This window comes from Danio rerio, chromosome 17 (assembly GCF_052040795.2).
Source record: "Danio rerio strain M-AB ecotype USA chromosome 17, GRCz13ab, whole genome shotgun sequence".
NCBI classification, from domain to species: domain Eukaryota; kingdom Metazoa; phylum Chordata; class Actinopteri; order Cypriniformes; family Danionidae; genus Danio; species Danio rerio.
The window spans coordinates 54,691,873-54,714,152 of NC_141037.1; the positions used below are offsets into that span (position 1 = coordinate 54,691,873).

The 22,280-nt window shown below is 35.4% G+C and overlaps 1 protein-coding gene and 1 long non-coding RNA gene across 6 annotated transcripts in view; one reads left to right on the forward strand and one right to left on the reverse strand.

Moving 5' to 3' along the window:
* daam2 (dishevelled associated activator of morphogenesis 2) overlaps positions 1 to 22,280 on the forward strand; it is a 155,671-nt gene that overhangs the window by 52,492 nt on the left and 80,899 nt on the right. For 2 of the 5 annotated variants that reach the window (XM_087291123.1, XM_087291124.1), the window contains 9 exons: positions 376 to 460; positions 589 to 695; positions 3,422 to 3,510; positions 9,479 to 9,647; positions 9,869 to 9,976; positions 10,100 to 10,160; positions 13,909 to 14,040; positions 16,235 to 16,405; positions 18,416 to 19,561. In XM_087291123.1, coding sequence (XP_087147249.1) covers positions 376 to 460; positions 589 to 695; positions 3,422 to 3,510; positions 9,479 to 9,647; positions 9,869 to 9,976; positions 10,100 to 10,160; positions 13,909 to 14,040; positions 16,235 to 16,405; positions 18,416 to 18,631 — 1,138 coding nt within the window. In that variant the 3' untranslated portion in view covers positions 18,632 to 19,561. Of the gene's footprint in view, positions 1 to 375; positions 461 to 588; positions 1,863 to 2,739; positions 3,073 to 3,421; positions 3,511 to 9,478; positions 9,648 to 9,868; positions 9,977 to 10,099; positions 10,161 to 13,908; positions 14,041 to 16,234; positions 17,720 to 17,868; positions 17,942 to 18,415; positions 19,562 to 22,280 lie in introns of those variants that run through there. The other 3 variants (XR_015513863.1, XR_015513864.1, XR_015513862.1) reach the window with 2 other exon arrangements.
* LOC147840044 (uncharacterized) overlaps positions 1 to 22,280 on the reverse strand; it is a 107,498-nt gene that overhangs the window by 25,703 nt on the left and 59,515 nt on the right. The window lies entirely within an intron of this gene.

Genomic DNA, 22,280 nt, shown 5'->3' on the forward strand with positions numbered 1-22,280 from the left:
AGTCTAATAATTCATATATACACTGAAAAAAATGATTCAAAGATGATTCCTTGGATTTACTAAATTTTTTTACGTTAAGTGGTTGTAAACAATTTATTTGTGTTGAATTTAAACAAACAAATTAAGTTTAATAGTGTTTAACTTAATTTGTTTGTTTAAATTCAGCCCAAATAAATTGTTTACAACCACTTAGTGTAAAAAAATTTAGTAAATCCAAGGAATCATCTTTGAATCATTTTTTTTCAGTGTATATATATATATATATATATATATATATATATATATATATATATATATATATATATATATATATATATATATATATATATATATATATATATATAGTAATAAAGACAGCACTTTCTTTTAATACAGGCTAAAAATGAGCAATGAAGAACTAAAAAGAGCTGTTCTAGAGATGGACGAGAGGGAAGAACTGGCAAAAGACATGTTAGAACAGGTGAGTGCTATATAATAATGTCAGTCGTTGGTCATGAACAATAGAACTACTAAGTTTTTGATTAGTACAACTAATACTTATAAGCAAATGCTCTGCACGTGTAAATGTTTGTTGGTTTTATTTTACAGCTGCTTAAGTTTGTTCCTGAAAAAAGTGATATGGACCTTCTGGAGGAACACAAGCATGAGCTTGAGCGTATGGCCCGGGCTGACCGCTTTCTGTTTGAGATGAGCAGGTACTGCTAAATAATTAAGGTTTAGATTAAAAAAACAGTGTGATCATTTGATGATTTTAGAACAAAATCTTCTTTAGATCAGTGGTTTCCCAAGTGGAGGTCGGGGGACAATGTGAGGGGGTTGCTTGGTGATTTAAAAAATAATAATAAATCAAATCAATTAGATTTTTTTTTTTGATTATTTGATTTAAAACTATTAGAATCACCATTTTATCCATAACCTACAGGAAGTAGTGTTTAATAGTTACATAAAAGCAACAACAACATGCAAATAAAAAGCCATTTCCTTTGGATTGTGTTCCCTGTTGAGTTTATGTTACGCTTATGCTACTGACACGCACCTCTCAAAAAATTTAACTACACGTCGCATAACGCAAGCTCTTTGATTGGTCGGCTTGGTAGCGCTGACAAGTGTGGGCGGATCCGAGAGCCGCGCAAGCCCGATGGAGGGATTGTTTACACGTGTGGAGTCCCATGAAGGAGCATCAGATGAAAAGTTTTGTTTTGTGTTTACCTCATGATTAAAGTTGTTGCACTTTCGCCGGTTCCTGCCTCAAAATGAGCGAGTTTGAGCCACTTGTACATTAAGGAAGCGTTCAGAAAAAACAAAACACCAGCGAAGAAACTCGACACAGAGGAACATAAACACCTCACTGCCAGCTAGCGTTTCGTACGTGTTATTGCAGAGGAACACAGACAGCGCGCAGATGTATAAATGCATGGCTACGCCCGTTGCATGCGCCGTGGGTCACGCCGATCACTCAAATCAGAAGTATAAACCAGGCTTCAGACCATAAGAAACTACACTCTCTGGTCTGATGAGACTAAAATTGAACTCTTTGGAGTGAATGCCAGGCGTTACATTTGGAGTGAACCAGGCAGCGCTTATCACCAGGCTAATACCATCCCTACAGTGAAGCATGATGGTGGAAGCATCATGCTGTGGGGATGCTTTTCAGCAGCGGAAACTGGAAGACTAGTCAGGATAGAGGGAAAGATGAATGCAGCAATGTACAGAGACATCCTGAATGAAAACCTGCTTCAGAGAACCTGCTCTTGACCTCAGACTGGGGCAACGGTTCATCTTCCAGCAGGACAATGAGCAAAAGCATACCGCCAAAATATCAATGGAGTGGCTTCACAACAACTCTGTGAATGTCTTTGAGTGTGTTACGATCCTTAATGGCAATTTGTCTAGGGTATTAAAAGGAGTAACATAAAGATGACCAAAGTATAAACTGATGATGAAGAATGGCAAGAGAAAACACCAAACAACAAATTAGCACCGCAAAAGATTTATTGCTCCCACATTATTTACAATATTTACAAACAAGAAGATAAAGTTGAAAAGAACCAAGACAAATAGGAGAGGGAACTAAAGTTTGCGCATGCAAATCAAAGAAATAAATATAACAAAACATTCCCTTAATCTCCTCCCCAATCCACTAAATAAGAAAATAACAATATGAAAAGAAAAGTCTTCAGCGCAAAGCGCCCTGAACTTACTCTAACTTATAAATAAAAATGCAAAATTAGCGCACTTCGCTAACTAGTGTGTCTATACATCAATAATCCTGCGTGCAAATATGTATGTCACGTGACTTACTATGTTGTTCCAGATCTCCCTTGTCAAGTCACAGAAGGTTTTTGAATGGAGCAATAGCGGGCTAGAGATGTAGAAACACTCGTCAGAACTCTCAAACAAATCTCACTAAAAGTCATCATCAATAAATCTCAATTAAAGTACACATCAGTAGCAGCGACAGCGCACACGGACACCACCAAACAGACAACACGCCAAAACAACAACAGCTGATCTCTCCCCGTTGCCGCTTCCGTTTTTAAAGGGCTCTGCAACGAACGTGATTGGCGGAGAGAGAAGTCATCGTCACACGGTTGATTAGGATTGGCAGTCATGTCAGCCAATAGTGCTCCAAAGTAGGCGGTACCTGAGAAAATGACAGGGCCGGTACAGAGAGAGAGAGAGAAAGAGATAGAGACAGAAAGAACATACACGCAGCAAAACTATGCGGTTTGTAACAAGTGGCCCAGCCAGAACCCAGACCTAAATCCTATTGAACATCTCTGGAGAGATCTGAAAATGGCTGTACACCATCACTTCCCATCCAACCTGATAGAGCTTGAGAGGTACTGCAAAGAGGAATGGGCAAAAATTCCCAAGGACACGTGTGCCAAGCTTGTGTCATCATATTTAAAAAGACTTGAGGCTGTACTCGCTGCCAAAGGTGCATCAACAAAGTATTGTGCAAAGGCTGTGAATACTGATGTACATCTGATTTTTCAGGTTCTTTATTATTAATAAATTTGCAACAATTTCAAAAGCTCTTTTTTTCACATTATCATTATGGGGTATTGTGTAGAATTTTGAGGAAATAAATTAATTTAATCTATTTTGGAATAAGGCTGCACATAAAAAAATAAGGAAAAAGTGAAGCGCTATGAATATTTTCACTGTAATTGTATTTTATTAACATCAACACCTACCACAACCCTAAACATCACAGTAATGTAAAAACAGTAATTATGTGTATTATTCAAAATATGTATTAAATTACCCATTAAATAGCAATTTGTTAACATCTGCCGCCACCCCAGCCCTCACAGAAATGTAAAAATGTAATCTTTGTTGTAAATTAGTGTATGAAATGTGACTTTTCATGAAATTAACCTCAGTGGCTGAAGCTAAGGTTTTTTCTCCTTATAAGAATTGACCACTATCAACAGAGGCTCCAGTCGCTTTTCTTCAAAAAGAAATTTGCAGATCGTCTGGCAGAGACAAAGCCAAAGGCTGAAGGTAAGTAGATTTTGCTGGTATGCTACTGAAGGTGTAATATTGTCTAAGAAACTGATGTGTAAATTTGATGTGGAAGTGGATATTAAGGCATAAGTTAGACACAGCATATTTGTGTGTAGTTTAAATAAAGATCAGTGCTTCCACAGATGGTGTTTCGAAAAGCTGGCACATGTTGAGAGGGGAGAGTCTTACATAAAAACACTGCTTATTTTTTTCTTCAAAGTGTTTTAGGCAAGTCATGGGGTGCATATGCTTGCAAAGTATTTTGAATATACTTAAGCTTGCCCCCCCTAAAAAGACACTCTCTTTACATATACACACACACACACACACACACACACATATATATATATATATATATATATATATATATATATATATATATATATATATATATATATATATATATATATATATATATATATATACATATATATATATATATATATATATACATATATATATATACATATATACATATATATATATACATATATATATATACATATATATATACATATACATATATATATACATATATATATACATATACATATATATATACATATATATATACATATACATATATATATATATATATATATATATATATATATATATATATATATATATATATATATATATATATATATATATATATATATATATATATATATATATATATATATATATATATATATCTACATATACATATATATACATATACATATATATACATATACATATATATACATATACATACATACATATATATATATATATATATGTATATATATATTAATATATATATTTATATATATATATATATATATATATATATATATGTATATGTATATATACATATATATATATTTATATATATGTATATATTTTATAAATAAAATAAATAAAAAAATACATATATATACATATATATATATATATACATACATATATATATATTTATTTTATTTATTCATTTATTTATTTATTTATTTTTGGTAAACTTCATGAAACTTTAAACGGTCCCACTTTATATTAAGTGACCTTAACTTATATGCACTTACACTGTAATTAATAGTTTTTTTGCAATGTACTTATTGTGTAAATACATTTATACATTGTATTTATGCTTGATAATATACCTGCATGCAATTACATCTGTAATTATTTTCTTTTGACCAACCCTTACACCTTAACCCACTCTTAAACCTAATCATACCACCAAACCTGTCTCTAATCGTATCCATATCCCACCTCAAGAGCACCAGAAGTGTTCTGCAATACATTATGAACACAATACGTACGTTGTATTTATGTTTACATGTAAGTACATAGTAGATAAGGCCACTTAATATAAAGTGGGACCTAATAAACTTTGAGATTTTATCTGAGACTTGTGTTTGGTGGCATGCATGCATATTACATGCCTAAAAGTTTTCATTCATTAGTTGTAAATGTATGCATAATTTCTCTTTTTTCCCCCACGATTATCTTCTATCGGATCCTTCTGCATGATACGAATTCTCTAGCGTACACCCAGACTTTCTGGCGAATTGTGCACAGGCATCAAAGTTGCATGCCCTTTGTGGTTCCCACTGGAGCCACTGCAGTAACACAGTGATGGGAATGACATGAGTTGAGGCTACAGTTCACGCAGTTCACATACTCACAAAAACACGCGAGGCTCAAGATCAGCCTTGTATTAATATATTTCAGTAATGGGAACTTTCACTTTGGGCTATATAGAGAGTCAGCTGTGTAAACTGGAACTGGGAGAAGAGCTTTAGATTTTGTTCAAAAATGTTTTTGATCATTTATGCTGGCTCCACTGTGGTTTATTTTATAGTGAGTCATGTATAATTGTATGTTATTCCATATTTCAGTTAATAAGAATTGTGCTTATGTTATGAATAGGTCCAAATTGAACCTGCTGACTTTGTTGCAGTTTCTGCATTTGTATGTGGAGAGAAATGATATGTGGTACAGTAAGTTATGTGTAGTTTTAACAGAGCTGAAGATACTACACTCTGGATTAATTCCCTTCCCGAAACAAAAATTTACAGATTATTTACTCCAAGACTATTTAGTCCAAGATTTCTTTCATTTGTGAAGAAGTTATATTTTTATATTTTCTTCATATTGTGGACGTCAGTGTTTCCTCCAAAATGCAGTATAAATGCAGCTTCAAATGGCTCTAAATAATCCCATCTGTTAAATAAGGGTCTTAGCAAAATGATCTGACTAATGTTCTAAAACTGTATTTTTTCCTCGACTTATTGTTTGTTGTCATTTATCTTGTAGTCCCATCTTGTCTGAATGTGTAGGGGAGGTGCTGCCCCCTGGCTCTCAGGAAGTGGCAGAGTTTTATACATTCCCTTATGTAATTTCGAGAGACTCACTTAAGTAAACACTTACTAAACGGAATGTAAACTGCACAGATTACTGCATTTTGGAAGTGACTAAAGAAAAGAAGGATGAAAAGTTTTTAATTAAAATTAGTCCAGTAAATTATCTTTATTATTTTTGTTCTTGAAGTGACAATTTATTTGATGGAATTTAATCAAATTGGTAAAAAAAAAAATTTTCACAAATGAACTCATAAGGCTGAGGGCATTTCAATTCTGCGCATATTTAATTCATGTGTGCATTCTCATGCATATACACTCACCGGCCACTTTATTAGGTACAACTTACTAGTACAGAGTTAAATCCCCTTTTGCCTTCATAACTGCCTTAATCCTTCGTGGCATAGATTCAACAAGGTACTGAAAAAAATCCTCAGAGATTTTGGTCCATACTAACATGACAGCATCAGACAGTAGCGGCAGATTTATCGACTGCACATCCATGATGCGAATCTTCAGTTCCCCCACATCCCAAAGGTGCTCAATTGCATTGAGGTCTGGTGAGTGTGGAGGCCATTCGAGTACAGTGAACTCATTGTCATGTTAAGGAAACCAGTCTGAGATGATTCACGCTTTATGACATGAATCGTTATCCTGGTGGAAGTAGCCATCAGAAGATGGGTACACTGTGGTCATAAAGGGATCGACATGGTCAATAACAAGAAAATCCAAGTAGAACAGCAGTTTCTGAAATACTCAGAACAGCCCGTCTGACACCAACAACCATGTCATGTTCAGTCACTTAAATCATCTTTCTTCCTGATTCTGATGCTCAGTTTGAAGTGCAGCGGATCAGCTGGACATCATGTCTACATGCCTAAATGCATTGAGTTGCTGCCATGTGATTGGCTGATTAAAAAAAAAATTGTGTTAATGAGCAGTCGGACAGTTGTACCTAATAAAGTGGCCGGTGAGTGTATATGGAAATAATTCACCCAAAACTGTATATTCTGTCACCATTTTCATCATCATACTGTATAGCCCCTTTCAAAATGACATGTTTTTGTCCGTTAAAACAGTCACTGTGTCAGATTTTGACTTGATAAAATCTTGATGTGTTGTAGTAACCATCATAACAGGTCATAAGTGTACTGCTGCCATAACACCTCAAAGCTTTCTTCATTATAATGGAATCACTCGACTCTCTTCATTTCGCCCCTTTTAACAATAGTATCCGGATGCAGCCTTTATGGTGCAAGTTGAGATTGCATTACTCAGCGATGCAGTGTCAGACACAATGCACTCAAATGGAGTGAGTGACTTCACTGTGAGGGGTAGGGTTAGGGGTGGGGTTAGCCTATTAAAAAGCCTTGGATGCAGCCCAGATTGCACTGCACCAGGTCTGCATCCAGACCACTCTCAATTTTAAAGCTGTGTACTGAAGAGATTATGTGATCCTATTGGTCAACCTTTGTGACAGAACTTGCCATAGATGAAGGGGGAAAACGTTTAAACATGATAGACTTTCTCAATTATGTCGTGAAGCACCGCAGACATGTATCCGTTGTTGTTCACTATGGCACACTACATGAGAAAACTATTTAATCTTGCACACCTATGCTCATTTGTCATTTACAAATCCCCACAACACCCTACATCAGGGGTTTTCAAAGTGTGAGGCGCGCCTCCCCTGGGGGGTGCCAGAGCATGTCAGGGGAGGCGCGGGAAAAATATTATATAATAAATATATAATTATTAAGTTTAATTATTACATGTATTTTTATTATATTTAAACGTTTTAATTAAACAAAGCTAAAAAAAATAATACGTCAAAAATAAGAAAACCTTTTTTACCCAGAAGGCCATAGCTGTGAATTCGCTTCTGTTTGGCAAGCCCGTCAATACTGGTATATGCCTGCTAATACATCGGTTTCTGAGACCCCCCGATTCAAAGCCTTCAAGTTCAGGGCTTAAACCCAAAAGACGACGATATGATGATCAGTATTTGAGTTTAGGATTTACGTGGACCGGACCAGCTGATGAACCACGACCTTCCTGTGTGGTTTGTCAAGATATTTTGGCTAATGACAGCATGAGACCCACTAAACTTCGACTGTTTTGACTGGGATGGACAGTTCTTGGATCTGTTCTATTCATATTGAACCATCATCCTAGTTTTAAAAACGTTATATTAAAATACTTATTACTCTGTAAATAATTGCACTTTCATGCAAATGATGATAAAAGTTAGTTAACAGTCTGACATCTGTCTGTCTTTATATATATATATATATATATATATATATATATATATATATATATATATATATATATATTAGGGATGTAACGGTATCAGAATTTCACGGTACGGTAATACCTCGGTATGAATGTCACGGTACGGTATTTATTGAATCATTTACAGGAAAAAACAAAACTTATGAAAATACTCCAAAAAAGTGCCAAAAGTGTCAATAACATACAAATTAGCCATCTATCTGTAAGCTTTGAAACAGGAACTTCAATTTTAATAACAAAAAAATATTAAACCATGTAAAAAAATAAAGTTTCAATTTAGTATTGTTGAAAACTCATCACATTCAACATTTAATCACTCACTCACTCACTTAGATAGAGATGGATTTAAAAGAAAATTATCATATAAATATAATCTGGTAAAAGCTGGTATCTCTGGGCATTTACAATGTCCCCTGCAACAGAAAAAACCCTCTCATTTGGGACTGAGGTTTCTGGGACAAGAGAGATATGACTTGGCCCAGGTTGACAGCAGTGGGTAACGTTGTGCATTGTCTTTCCCCCACTTGAGAGGACAAACCATGGGTAAGATAGAGATCTCATGTCTGCATCAATCTGAACAGTGTGCTGACAACACCGCTATTCAGTACGCGGGCGACAACACAGCTGATAAGAACTCGCGCGACAACACCGCTATTCAGTACGCGCGCGGCGACAACACCCGATTTAGAGTTTTACAGCTCTTTTTCATCCCCGCTTCTAGCAGCTTCTAGCAGCACACTCCATTTCCGCATTACTGGATCTGTAGCGACAACAGACCGCAAGGGATTATGGCCAAGCCTGGGCTGATGGGAATTGTAGTTTCCGCTACCTCCCGTTCGCTTCATTCGCCTGAGCAAATTTTCTCAGAAGACCTATAGTTTTACCGAGTCATGCGACTTCGGTAATATCGAAAAAAATTAATATTGCGGTATGACGGTATTTACAATACCGTTACATCCCTAATATATATATATATATATATATATATATATATATATATATATATATGTAAAGACCTATATAAGTGTGTGTGTGTGTGTGTGTGCGTGTGTGTGTGTGTGTGTGTGTGTGTGTGTGTGTGTATGTGTGTCTGCGTGTGTGTGTTTGGGAGAAGGGGGGCGCCAATGGATAAGTTGTGTCAAAAGGGAGGCCCACTGTCTTAGACTTTGAAAAACCCTGCCCTACATGAAGCAAAATGGGCCAAAATCTGGGGGGAAAAAAAGTGTAATCTGAGTGCGGCTACTTTCATTGCAAACCCCAACATGGGGGCTACAGTAAGCATCAGTAACCATCTTTGATTTTGTTTTTTCTTGTTTCATTTCTAGCTATTCTGTGCGCATCACGTGAGGTGATGAGAAGTAAGCTCCTGAGACAGGTTCTAGAAGTGGTTTTGGCATTCGGGAACTTCATGAACAAAGGACAGAGGGGCAATGCATACGGTTTCAAAGTGTCCAGTCTTAACAAGATCATAGACACCAAGTCAAGTATAGACAGGTCAGGAGTCATCGAAAATGGTTTTATTAGCTTGCTCATCCAAATGCAATATTTACTGTCACTATTTTCAGCCTAACACAACTTTTTATTACAAGTTTAATAGAATAAATGTTTCTCTGTTGAATGAACCTTTCTGAAAGAATGATCGTCTGAATGACTGTGGCATGACAGCCTCTAAATTTGGATGACACTGTCATATTTTAATCTTACCATTTTAACAGAAACATCACCATGCTGCATTACCTGATCATGATCTTTGAAAAGAATTACCCTGACATCCTCAGTATTCAACAGGACTTGTGTAGTGTATCAGAAGCCGCCAAAGTCAAGTGAGTCATATCCAGCATTATGATGAACATGAATATTTACCAATTATTATCAGTTGTTTTTTGGTATGCTTAAGCTGTTATGTTTAGTTAGTTAGAGCCATTTTTGATTGCTGTTATTTCCAGTCTAGCTGAGCTGGAGAAAGAAGTTTCCAGCATCAGGAGTGGCCTGAAAGCTCTAGAAGTGGTGAGTCATCTATAATTTACTCCTGTGACCGAGCTGAATGAAATTAAATATGAATTCAAAATGCAAAAGAACTTCCACGGTGAAAAATTATAGATTAAAGGTCACAAAAATTAAACAAAACAAACATAAAAGGTAACACTTTATTTTGATGCTCCATTTGAGTATTAGTAGCCTGTCTGCTTAATATATGTTGATACTGCTCCTTCAACAGACATTTAACTGACTATAAGAAACTTGCAAGTACATGTCAACGTACACTAACACCAAGGGCGTAGGTTTGCACTTGACATTGGTGGGAACAGGGGACAAGTGAATATATATTATATAATATATATATATATATATATGTATATATATATATATATATATATATATATATATATATATATATATATATATATATATATATATATATATATATATATATATGTGTATATATATATATATATATATATATATATATGTATATATATGTATATATATATATATATATATATATGTATATATATGTATATATATATATATATATATATATATATATATGTATATATATATATATATATATATATATGTATGTGTATATATATATATATATATATGTATGTGTATATATATATATATATATATATATATATATATATATATATATATATATATATATATATATATGTATGTATATATATATATATATATATATATATATATATATATATATGTATGTATATATATGTATGTATATATATATATATATATATATATATATGTATGTATATATATATATGTATGTATATATATATATATATATATATATATATATATATATATATATATATATATATATATATATATATATATATGTATTATAAATTGCTATTAATTTTTTAACTGCTATTAAAATAAATGATCAATTAGTCCTCTCTTCATACAATTTATTATGTTAATTTAAATAGTCAAGCTCGTAGCCAAGGGGATTCAGGTGGTTTAAAAGACCAAAAGTTGGATTATTATTATTATGTTTGAATTTATCTTATTATTCAAATGGCAAAATTCTCACTGAGGAAGGTTGAATGCACTGGCCGGTTTGTTATTTGCCTATAGGCTTCAGCTTTTAAATTAAATCAAGTTTTAACAGATTTCCCAAATAAAATTATGATTAAAAAAAACTATTTGTATTTATTGTAAATACTATGTATTTTAAAAATAAGTCTATTTTCATATTTAAAGAGTTTAGATCCAAAAACCTCTAAATCCCATTTAATATTTTCTTCTAAAATGAGCATTTTTCTCCAACTCCTGTGTGTGGACTCAGTGATTTTACTTTTATAGTGCCAAATATGTTCTTTTCATTGCCTTTAAAGTGAAATAACTGAACATAAATATATGAGGCTGAGAAAATGCTCATTTTACAAGGCATTTAGAAGTTTGGCCATCTGAACTCTTGATTTCTTTTTTCTAAAATTTACAGTTCTAATTTCTAATTCAACATATTTTTATTATTTATAAAACTGTAATAAAAATAAAACAATTTGACTAAATAGTAGGAAATATTTTTGGTACATCAAAAAGTGTAGTTATAATAACTATCCAAAAAGAGAACCCAGCAAAAATTAGCTCTTAAATATTTCAATAAAATGTAATATTTATACCTCAATTAAACAGAATGAATAATTAATCAGGTGAATAATTGCAAAAAAGGTTCAGTTTTTCAGAAAACAAACCCCTCCTTTCAAAAAGCTGGCTACAGGCCTAAAAGTGTAATGTTAAAATAATGTTTATTAACTGATAAAGAGAGAGAATAATAAAGACTTTTGTTTATTTTTTGTACAAATGAAACATGTCTCATAGTGTTATTAAAAGATGGAGCACAGGCTGTAGTTTTTCAGACAAATTGTTTCAACCAAAATTGGAGATGTTACTCTGAGAGATTAGGAGAACTGGTGGGGTCATATACGTTTACATGTACGTGCTTATTCTGCTAGTTTTCAGTTCATATTGTTCACAGACTATGGGCCCTATCATACACCCGGCGCAATGGGGCGCAAGACGCAGCGCAATAGTCTTTTGGTAGTTTCAGCTTGGCGCAAGAGTCGTTTTGAGGCGTTGCGCTACGCTGTTTAAATAGCAAATGCATTAGCGCTCATTTGTGCGCCCATAGGCGTTCTGGTCTAAAAAGGAAGGCGTTCTGAGGCGGACCGCTGGCGCGTTGCACTGCTTAATACGCACAAGAGAGCAATAGGCAAATATCTTTACATATGAAAAAATTTAATATTAAGGATATATATATATATAGGATATAATAAGAATAGATATAGAATATAAATATGAAGGATTAAAATATTACAAAACATATTATTTTCTAGCCAACATAAATATGAAAAATCACTGCTTTTATGTCTTCTTCATCTCGGGAGGCTTTTTCAGTTCATTCATAACAATTTGCTTTTGTATAATGTTATTATTATTAGCAGTATTATTTATTATATCCATATTTATATTTGTTTTATTAAAAACAAGCTTAGATTTGCCCACCTGTCAGGTTTTAGACCATATGGGGCACAGCATGTGTTTTAGGATATAACTCAGGTTTTTGATCACACTTGGTCATCATTATTCATTTATTCGTTTGCTGGAAATTAGAACTGAATTTAGAAATAGTTTTGAAACAAATCTTTGCGCTTAACAATGAAATTAATTATTTATAGGCTAATTGATGTCTGTGCATAAAGGTTTTCCTATCCAAGAGCGAAAGTGATCCATTATCTCTCATTCTCACGCAGTAGATGCTCTGTTTAACAGTTTTCTGTTAAAAAACTGTTAACTGTTTGCTTGTGAAATGCTAATTTTTCCACTTAGACTTACTTTGCGTCCTGTAAATAGCGAATGCGCTCTTGGCGCGACACAGCTGACTCTTAAAGGGAATGGGAGATGAGACTCTAATTGGTTTATTCTCAAAACACACCTATAACTCATTGAGAAAATAAACTCAACCCTTTTAGACCATGCGCCACGGCGCAGGGCAGATTTCCCGTCCTTAAATTAGCAAAAACGCGTCCTGACACGCCCTGAAAGCATTTGCGCCCTGCGTTTTGCGCTCTGCGCATGGACCGTCAAAATAGAGCCCAATATGTCTGCTATAATGTTAAGACGGAAAAGTGGTAAAAAAAAATAAAATAAAAAAAAACACTAGCAATAGCAGCATTATGGGCTCATTCAGTAGTGAACTTGAGTTAAATGAGACTAACACTTTTCGTTGAAAAAAGCTCTTTATGTCCACCTTTTTTTGCTACCGCCATCCTCACTTGTGCGTGTCACACACCTCACACACATCGGGAAATTCCCCCTGCGCAGTGGTTTTGGCGCTGCTTGTATCTGAAAGAAGCCTCTCACATGATAGCAGAGAAAGGCACAGCCAATCACAATGTCCATATGTGTCTGGTGCCCGTGGCAACTTGAGGAGAGAATGTGATTGAACCCTTTCGGCATGTCTAGGTTTATATTGACAGCACAATGTTTTTAAGTGAATTAAATTATTGGTGGGGACATTTAAGTAGTTGGTGGTTATTGGTGGGGACACATCCACCCTAAATCTTCGCCCCTGACTAACACAAACCCCAACCAAACTGTCTACTTATAGTCTAATGAGAATTAGTTAGCATGTAGATGTAAATAAAGTGTGACCAAATAAGTAAATCTGTGGACCCATTTAACAAAAAGATCTTTATTGTGAACCTTATTGTGTTTATTTCAGGAGTTACGATATCAGCAGAGCCGAGTATGTGACAGAGGAGACAAGTTTGTCCCAGTGGTCAGTGACTTCATCACTGTCGCCAGCTTCAGCTTTTCAGAACTCGAGGAACTTCTTAATGAGGCCAAGGATAAGGTAACATCCATTCATATGCATTCATAATAATTCTCTTAATTTCTAACCTTCATCCGTACATATCTATCCTTACAAACATTTATTTAGAAAAAAATGTTCATTCCAAAAAAAAAGTTGATTAAAATAATTAGAGCTGGGCAATTCAATTGAATTGAATTTGCAAATCCTTTAGAGCAGGGATGTCAACAGGCACACATAGGACTCAAACTATGCAGTGCATATGCCCTTTTTAGTCTTGGATAGAAAGTGCCCTTCCAAAATGATTTGAAGAGCCCAAGCGACCTTCCCCCCGTACTAAATTCATCTTTATTTCTAAAGAAAAATGTTGCTGGCTTACTTTTTTGCTTGGGTCAAATGAACTTTTCTACTCATTTAAACGTACATCAATCAAACTGACTAAGCATACAGTATTAAGTTAAACTTTGTATATTGTAAAAAGTCCTGTTGAAACCTGATTAACTTCTTGAAATGAGTTAAAGTAACATAAAAATATTTGTCATGACTTTTTGTCATATTTTTACAGTGTAAGAAAAATCGACTAAGATTTTCTGTTTCAAAATAAATGTAATAAACACAAAATGCATGAAACTTACCATCAGTCAGTTTTTTTTCGCTTGCAGAATATATGAATGATAAAAGTTTTTTAGAATTTTGAAAAGTTTTTTTTCTTTGTTCTTTTGTGAAAGCAACACATTTTGTGTCAATTTGGCTAATTGCAGGAACAATTTTACAACATGGCATCAATACTGCACAATGCTTGCTAGGGGTTGAAAAAACTGTAATCTCCAGCACAAGGCCAGATACTATCACACAAAGAAGTCTTTTTAAATTTAAAGAACATGTAACTCCCTTATTGAGAATTCTAATCTTGACAACAGATTCTATCAATGCCCTTAAATTGTACATCTCTCATGTCTTCAAGGTTTTAAGGCGTTCTCTGAAAGTACCTTATTCTCACCGTACGTTCACACCGAAAGCGGCGAGAGAGTCCAAGGTCGCTCTGGCCGCCCTGGCGACAACGCTGTCTGCCTTTAGCTCCGGCGGCGAGAGCGTCAAAACTCGCTACATTGATCTCATATTTAAAGGAGCCGTTGCAGCATATCAGTTACATTCCTGCATAAAACATGTTTCTAGCGTGAAAATGTTGCGCACTTCTTATCAAATTCATACAACAATGGAAGATCAAGTTGCGTGTGGCTTTGCTCTATTTATCCAAAATGTGTCCATATGTCTGAAATATCCTGAAGCAGCAGTACTGTTTTGTACTGTCACATCGTGTGAGATTCCCCCTTTTTTAAGATAAATTTATATAACATTAATGAACACTCGCCAGTAACTTATTTAATGCATGTTCCTGTAGGAAAAAATTGTAAATAATTGGAAATCCGGCGACCGCAATAATCAAACCCTTGGGAACAACTGTGGTCGGAACAAAAGTTCACTGGTCTGTGTTCTCTGAACTGCTATCAAGCGATGGACGTCTTCATTCTGATTGCTTGCCGCCGAACCGCGTCATAGCTCATTACCATAAAGTTGACTTCATTTAAACTCTCCTCGATGCTCACGCCGCTCCTCGCCGCTTATCGCCGCCGGCTCTCATTGAAAACTAATGACTTCCGGCTACTTTGACGCTCTCGCCGCTTTCGGTGTGAACGTACGGAAGTGCACTGTGTAATATCATTCCACATGGTACAGGCCTGGTACATCAGCAGTTTCTGGACTATATTGCCAGAATATGAAGTTGAAGCTGACCCTGATAAGAGGGCATATATCCAACAAGCAAGGCATGACCTCAGTCATAATCATACACACGAGAGGAATAAAATAACTGCGTTCAATTCGGTAGCAAATGTGATCAGGATTGACTATCCATTAAAGATGTAGGATAGTTAAGCATATTAATGTTGATAAGAGAAACAAAATACAATATGAATGCATCAATGGCCCTTTAAAAGGATACAAAAGAGATACTGTTTAGGGTCTGTTATGTAATCTACACTTTAGGTACAAGAGGAAACCTTTAAAAGGATACCTCCCCATAATATATTTGTTCTTTTGATTTCTGAGAGTGTATATTGCTCAACCTTAGCCTTAAGCTACCAACTCAGACGTTACACATTCATTTGTGTTTCGTTGTTGTTTCAGACCCATAGTCCACCATCCTGATTACTCTCCTCTTTCCTCTTCACTCCAGTTTTCCATGGCTCTGAAGCACTTTGGAGAGGAGGAAGGTCGAATGCAACCGGATGAGTTTTTTGGAATCTTTGACATCTTCCTGCAGTCATTTAGCGAGGCCCGACATGACCTTAAGAACATGCAGAGATGCAAAGAGGAAGAAGAGAGGAAAATACGATTGGAGGCAATGGTAAATTGCATATTTGCTGTAGCCAGAAAATACAAACATGCAGACAGGTTCACCGTCTCCAGAAGGTCCTGTAAAGTGTGTGGTCTCTAATCTTAACCACTTAAACTGCAGACCTGGTAGCGGGTCTGTGACGTCATCGACTTTCGCTTTAAGATTTAAAGGGCTAGCATTGCACCAGACCCCCGTAAGTGGTTTCGTTTGAAAGTGTAGAATCTATATTTTAAGCACATATGCATCACTTTGGTTTTTATTCTACTGTACAAAAGTTATTTACACTTAAATACACAGTATTTTGGATATCCGAGCTTGGCATTTTACATTGGTTCATTTTCATATGGTTCATATATGACATATGTACAAGTTGTAGCTCAAATGAAAGCTTTCGCCGGTGCTCATACAGTTTTAGCATTCTTTTTACTGAATTATATTCACATATCAAACAGTTGTCGAATGAACCGCAGTGTTTCCATGGCGCAGAAGTGAAAACAATACATTTATGATCAATAAGCAGCCCCAGATAGCACAGACAGCTGTCATCTCTTACCTTATGCTGTGCGCTTCAGCGCCATTTCTCCTCTGGTTTTGAGGTGATGTGCATAAGTAATCCTTTTATATGTCTGATGTGGTCCAAACACAGTGAATTATGTTTAATCAAACAAAAGAATAGTGAAATATGAAAACAATGATCGCTCCCTGTGGCTTGTACAGCACCTCTCATCAGTTGGAATACAATAACTTTTGCATAGATTATGGTAGATGTTTTCCTATGATTACAGACATGTGCAGGAACCACCAAAATTAATTACAGCACACTAGACCGCAGAGTACCTAAAAGGTACACTTTTAAATTTGAGTTTATAAAAAAAAAATACAAAAAGCGCCTCTTTTTTTAGGTGTTTATAACACAGACAACATATACAGTAATTTTAATCACTTTCAATAGTGTTTTATGAAAATTCAAAGGGTTTTCTTTAAAATGATCCCAAATTTTTGCATTTACACCTCTGCATGTGGATTTGGGAAGCTTCTAAATTTGGGTAGGCAAAATTCAGGCAGAAATCCCAAAATAGCAGCAGAGTTTAACTGGTTAACAGCTAGATTTAATAATTTCTAACATGCTTTTTTATTATTGTTTCATGCTCTTTGAAGTTTACTTATTGTATATTGCTGGTAAATGTTTTTTGCAGAGAAACAGGCTGTCTTATCTTTAAAGTTGAAGTAGGTGATTGTCTTCAGAAACAGTTTTTGTTGTGCTGGTTGAAAGTCTCTTCACGTTCTAATAGTAATGATTAAAGTAAATGATCTAAATCAGGGGTGCTCAATCCTGTTCCTGGAGATCTACCTTCCTAGCTCCTACCCTGATCAAACCCACCTGAACCAATTAATTAGGACCTGAAATCCACTTGATAATTATAGACAGGTGTGTTTGACAAGGGATGCAACTGAAATCTGCAGGAAGGTAGATCTCCAGGAACAGGATTGGCCACCCCTGATCTAAATGTATTTATATGTATTTTTATAATCTTGATAAGGCATAAAACAAAAAAAATGTTCATCCAATTAAATATTGTCGGACCAACAAATAACTCAATTACGACAGGCATCTCAAACTGTCTGTGAACAAATTTAAAGTGAATTTCTGCACAGCGTCTTTAAGCAGACAGATACATCACTCTCGCGCACACATGAACCACGCATCCACCGCTGACAGAGAGACGTCATCAGGCAAACTTTGCATCAACCTGAACTTCTTTCTAAAAGACCAATGTGGCCTTGTATGCATGAAAAGAAAGATTGTTTCTGAAAAGGCTTCTGCCAAAAACGCAGCTTCAAAACTTTTCTAAACCCTGAATCAATTTCGGAATTACTTTTTTAAGTTGATTGACGTTATGCAGTTCAAAACAACGATCTGAAGGAAGACACCACAGCTGAAGTATTTCTTTTAGACAGGTCTGTTTTAAAACTATTTTAGCCACGCATGACTTATGTCTGTAAATTTGTCCATCGCAGCTCAAGGACCAGCGTGAACGAGAGAGACGAGCAAAGAAAGGCACCAAAGGCAGTGTGTCAGAGGAGGTGGGAGAGTTTGATGATCTCGTGTCAGCTCTTCGCTCAGGTGAAGTCTTCGACAAGGACTCTAAACTTAAACGCAACCGCAAGCGCTCTGTAAACCAGTTGGCTGATGCCGGAGGTCGAGAAAGATCAGTCACCAAGATGAACTATTGACCACATTGAACACAGTCAAGGAGGCCAGGCTTTTATATTCGCACACTGATGAGGAACTCTCATTAATAGGATAATACTCACTATTTACTCACCATTAGTTCCTTTACTTTCTTTTTTTTTTTTTCTCTCAAAAGAAGATATTTCAAAGCAACCATAACAATTGATCCTTCACTAAACCCCGCCCTGCTTAGTTACTGTTGCTACACCTGTCAAGCTTTCGTGCCTGGCACGTCTACTACAATGTGTATGCGCCAATGTCAGACATCGCATGCAGGGATATAACTAACGTTAGTTATTTTAGGCGAACAGGTGAGGTATCTGAGAAAGCCAGACAAAAAAGGACTGCAGTATGCATTGCAGGGGTATATTCACCACATAATAGGCATCCGATTGAAAATAATTTAATAAAAATAGAAGCTAGGTTAGCCTAGCCTCATACGCTGACCATTCAACAGCTAGTTCATGCACAGCAGGAGAGTTGACATTTAAAAACAATCTAATACTGTAAATAAAAATAATAATACTGTAAAATAATTACAAATTTTAACTGTGATTTCTCTATTTTTAGCCAAAAAGCCTGATGTTATGCAGGGAAATATAGCGTTACTAACCAACAAGGCAGCACGCATGGACAGTGCTTCTACATAATTAATTCATAGAAAGAGCAGCCAGAAAGGTGAAACTGATGGATTTGTGCAGAAAATGAGCATCGTTGACCCATAACAATGAATAATTGTCCGTATGTTTGTGTGCTTTTTATCCAGTTTCTATTTTAATTTGCAGTTAAGTGGAAGAAATAAATAAACAAATGGAAATGCAAATGGCAGAAACAAATAGATTTTCCCTACCAACAAATATTCATCCGACACTAAATATAAAACCAGACGCTATTGACCTTATTCTAAAATGTGGAAGTGCGCCTGTTTTCGCGATTGTCTTAGAACTTCCGATTCAGTCGCCTATGGGAGAAATGACTAGGAATAATAAACGGCAGAAAATGGCCAAACTACTTGCTTAACAAACAAATGTTTGCATGACTACACAGACCAAGTAGAATAATATAATAAGAAAATATTAAATTGCAACATCAAGCAGCGTAACGAGCAGTTGTTAACGTCAAAAAATGAATGGAAGTGAATGTGACCGGAAGTCGCGAGACAAAAAGATTCAAATGGCAGCGCCCGCTCGCCAGCTGAGAATAAGGTGAATAACGTCGCCGCCAATGAATACAACTTTAAGACAGTGCTGAAAACATCAGTGAATTGTAGCTCTGACATGGACATGAGGGTTATAAATGACTGAAAAACAGCTGCGGGTGAAGTATATTGATTGGAAGTGCTCAGTTTGTGATCACATCTCAGTTTTGTTCTGTTGATATGTAATCTAAATATTCGTAGCTTGAAACAGATGGGAATATGACTGCTGTTTGTATGACTACTATGGTGAGGGCTTAAACAGAGAATTGCTCATAATATCGAGCAAAATAAGAAAAAGAAGACAGCTGGGAATCATAACCTGCTTTGTATTTTTGTAGGAAACACAGTTTAGATCTGTTTAGGGTAAGAGGTGTGTGAGTTATTTCTGTCTATCACTGAATGTGTCAGGAACATCGAAAACAAAACCAAGTTAACTCTGCCCCTTTAGCGCCCCTCACAGAGCTTGCATTGCATGCTGGCATTTCTCCCTTTGGTTTTTAGGTTTTGAATAGGAAATAAATTCCACCACCCTGTCCAAACTTTTAGGAGACCGGGTATCATTCATATTCTTTTCGGCTTACTCCCTTTATTAATCAGGGGTCGCCACAGCGGAATGAACCGCCTACTGGGAATCAGATTTGCACAATCCATATGCACAACGCTCTGGCCTGTTTCCCTCACTCGAAAGCTTGACAGATCTGCACGTAGCTACGATTGGTGTGTGGCGGTTTTCCAGTGTGGCTTAGCGAAGGGTCAACTGACACCCATATCAGAAAAAAAAACACTATTATGTAGTCAAGGGCTAATGTTTTACAAAAAATTTTAAATATCTTCTTTTGTGTTTAACAGAAGAAAGAAACAAGCGGGTAAATGATTACAGAAATATAGTCTTTTGCATGTACTATCCCTTTAAATGCCACTCACTGCCCTGTTTTTCCTTTTGCACAGACCACTAATACCTAACAAGGCTCATCCACTTCCTTATTGATAAGTGCACTCATAAATCCAAGAGTAAAACTTTACCCATGGTAACATTTACTCTTGGTTTTTGGCACCAGTATTCCAACCTAGGAGATTAGTTCAAGAATAAAATCTAAGACTTGGTGTGATGTTTCACAATGCATCTTCTCTAGAGGAATACATATGCTTTATGCTTTGCACCTGTCGAGTTCACTCATCTCTGCTATCTATTCCCTTGCTCTAACTTTACAAGGTTAAGAGATGATCCCAATTTGGAAATTGGGAAAATGTAATATAAAATAATACATTGTTGTGATTAGGTTGGAAATATGGCACCTCACGGGTTGGGATACTTCTTTATCAAGTGCCTATACCAGGGGTGGGCAAAGCCTGGAGGGCCGGTGTCCTGCACAGTTTAGCTCCAACTCTAATCAAACACACCTGCTTATAGATTTCTAGTGATCTTGAAGACACTGATTGGCATGTTCAGGTGTTTTTGATTAGAGTTGGAGCTAAACTATGCAGGACATCAGCCCTCCAGGACTGAGTTTGCCCATCCCTGGCCTATACTCTAATGGCATTCCAAGGACTACACTGCAAAAAATGCTTTTCTTGCTTAGATTTTTTGTCTTGTTTCTAGTCTAAATATCTAAAATTTCTTATATCAAGAAGCATTTTTTAGACAAGCAAAACATATTGCCTTGTTTTGAGAAATAATATGCCAATATTAAGTCATTTTTTCTTTGAAACAAGCAAAATAATCTGCCAATGGGGTAAGCAAATTAATCTTGTTCTTTCTTTTGACATAAGATTATTTTGCTTACCCCATTGGCAGATTATTTTGCTTGTTTTAAGGAAAAACTGACTTAATATTGGCATAATATTTCTCAAAACAAGGCAATATGTTTTGCTTGTTATGAAAATTCTTCTTGATTTAGGAACTTTTAGATATTTGGACTAGAAACAAGACAAAAAATCTAAGCAAGAAAAGCATTTTTTGCAGTGTAGCTCTTGGATGGAGATAACAGCACTCACACTGAGAGATACAGAGAGTAATATGAAACCTGAAGTCTCGAAATGCACTGACTCAATGAAATAAATTAAGTTTATAGTTCGGTTTATGTCTTTTCAAGGTAAATAAGCACAGAAGATTGACATTGTGCACTATTGAAGACGCACTGTGATATTTTTTTCTTCAGTATTGTTTAGCACCTTCTCTTTAATGGCATTTTTTTAAGGACCCACACTGCAAACATGACTTTCTTACTTAGATTTTGTCTTGTTTCTAGTCCAAATACCTAAAAATTATTTCATAAAGAAGCACTTTCGAGGCAAGCAAAACATAATGTCTTGTTTTGAGAAATAATATGCCAATTTTAAGTGAGCTATTCCTTAAAACAAGCTAAATAATCTGCCAATGGGGTGAGCGAAATAATCTTGTTTTTCTGTTTGACAAGATTATTTTGCTTACCCCATTGGCAGATTATTTAGCT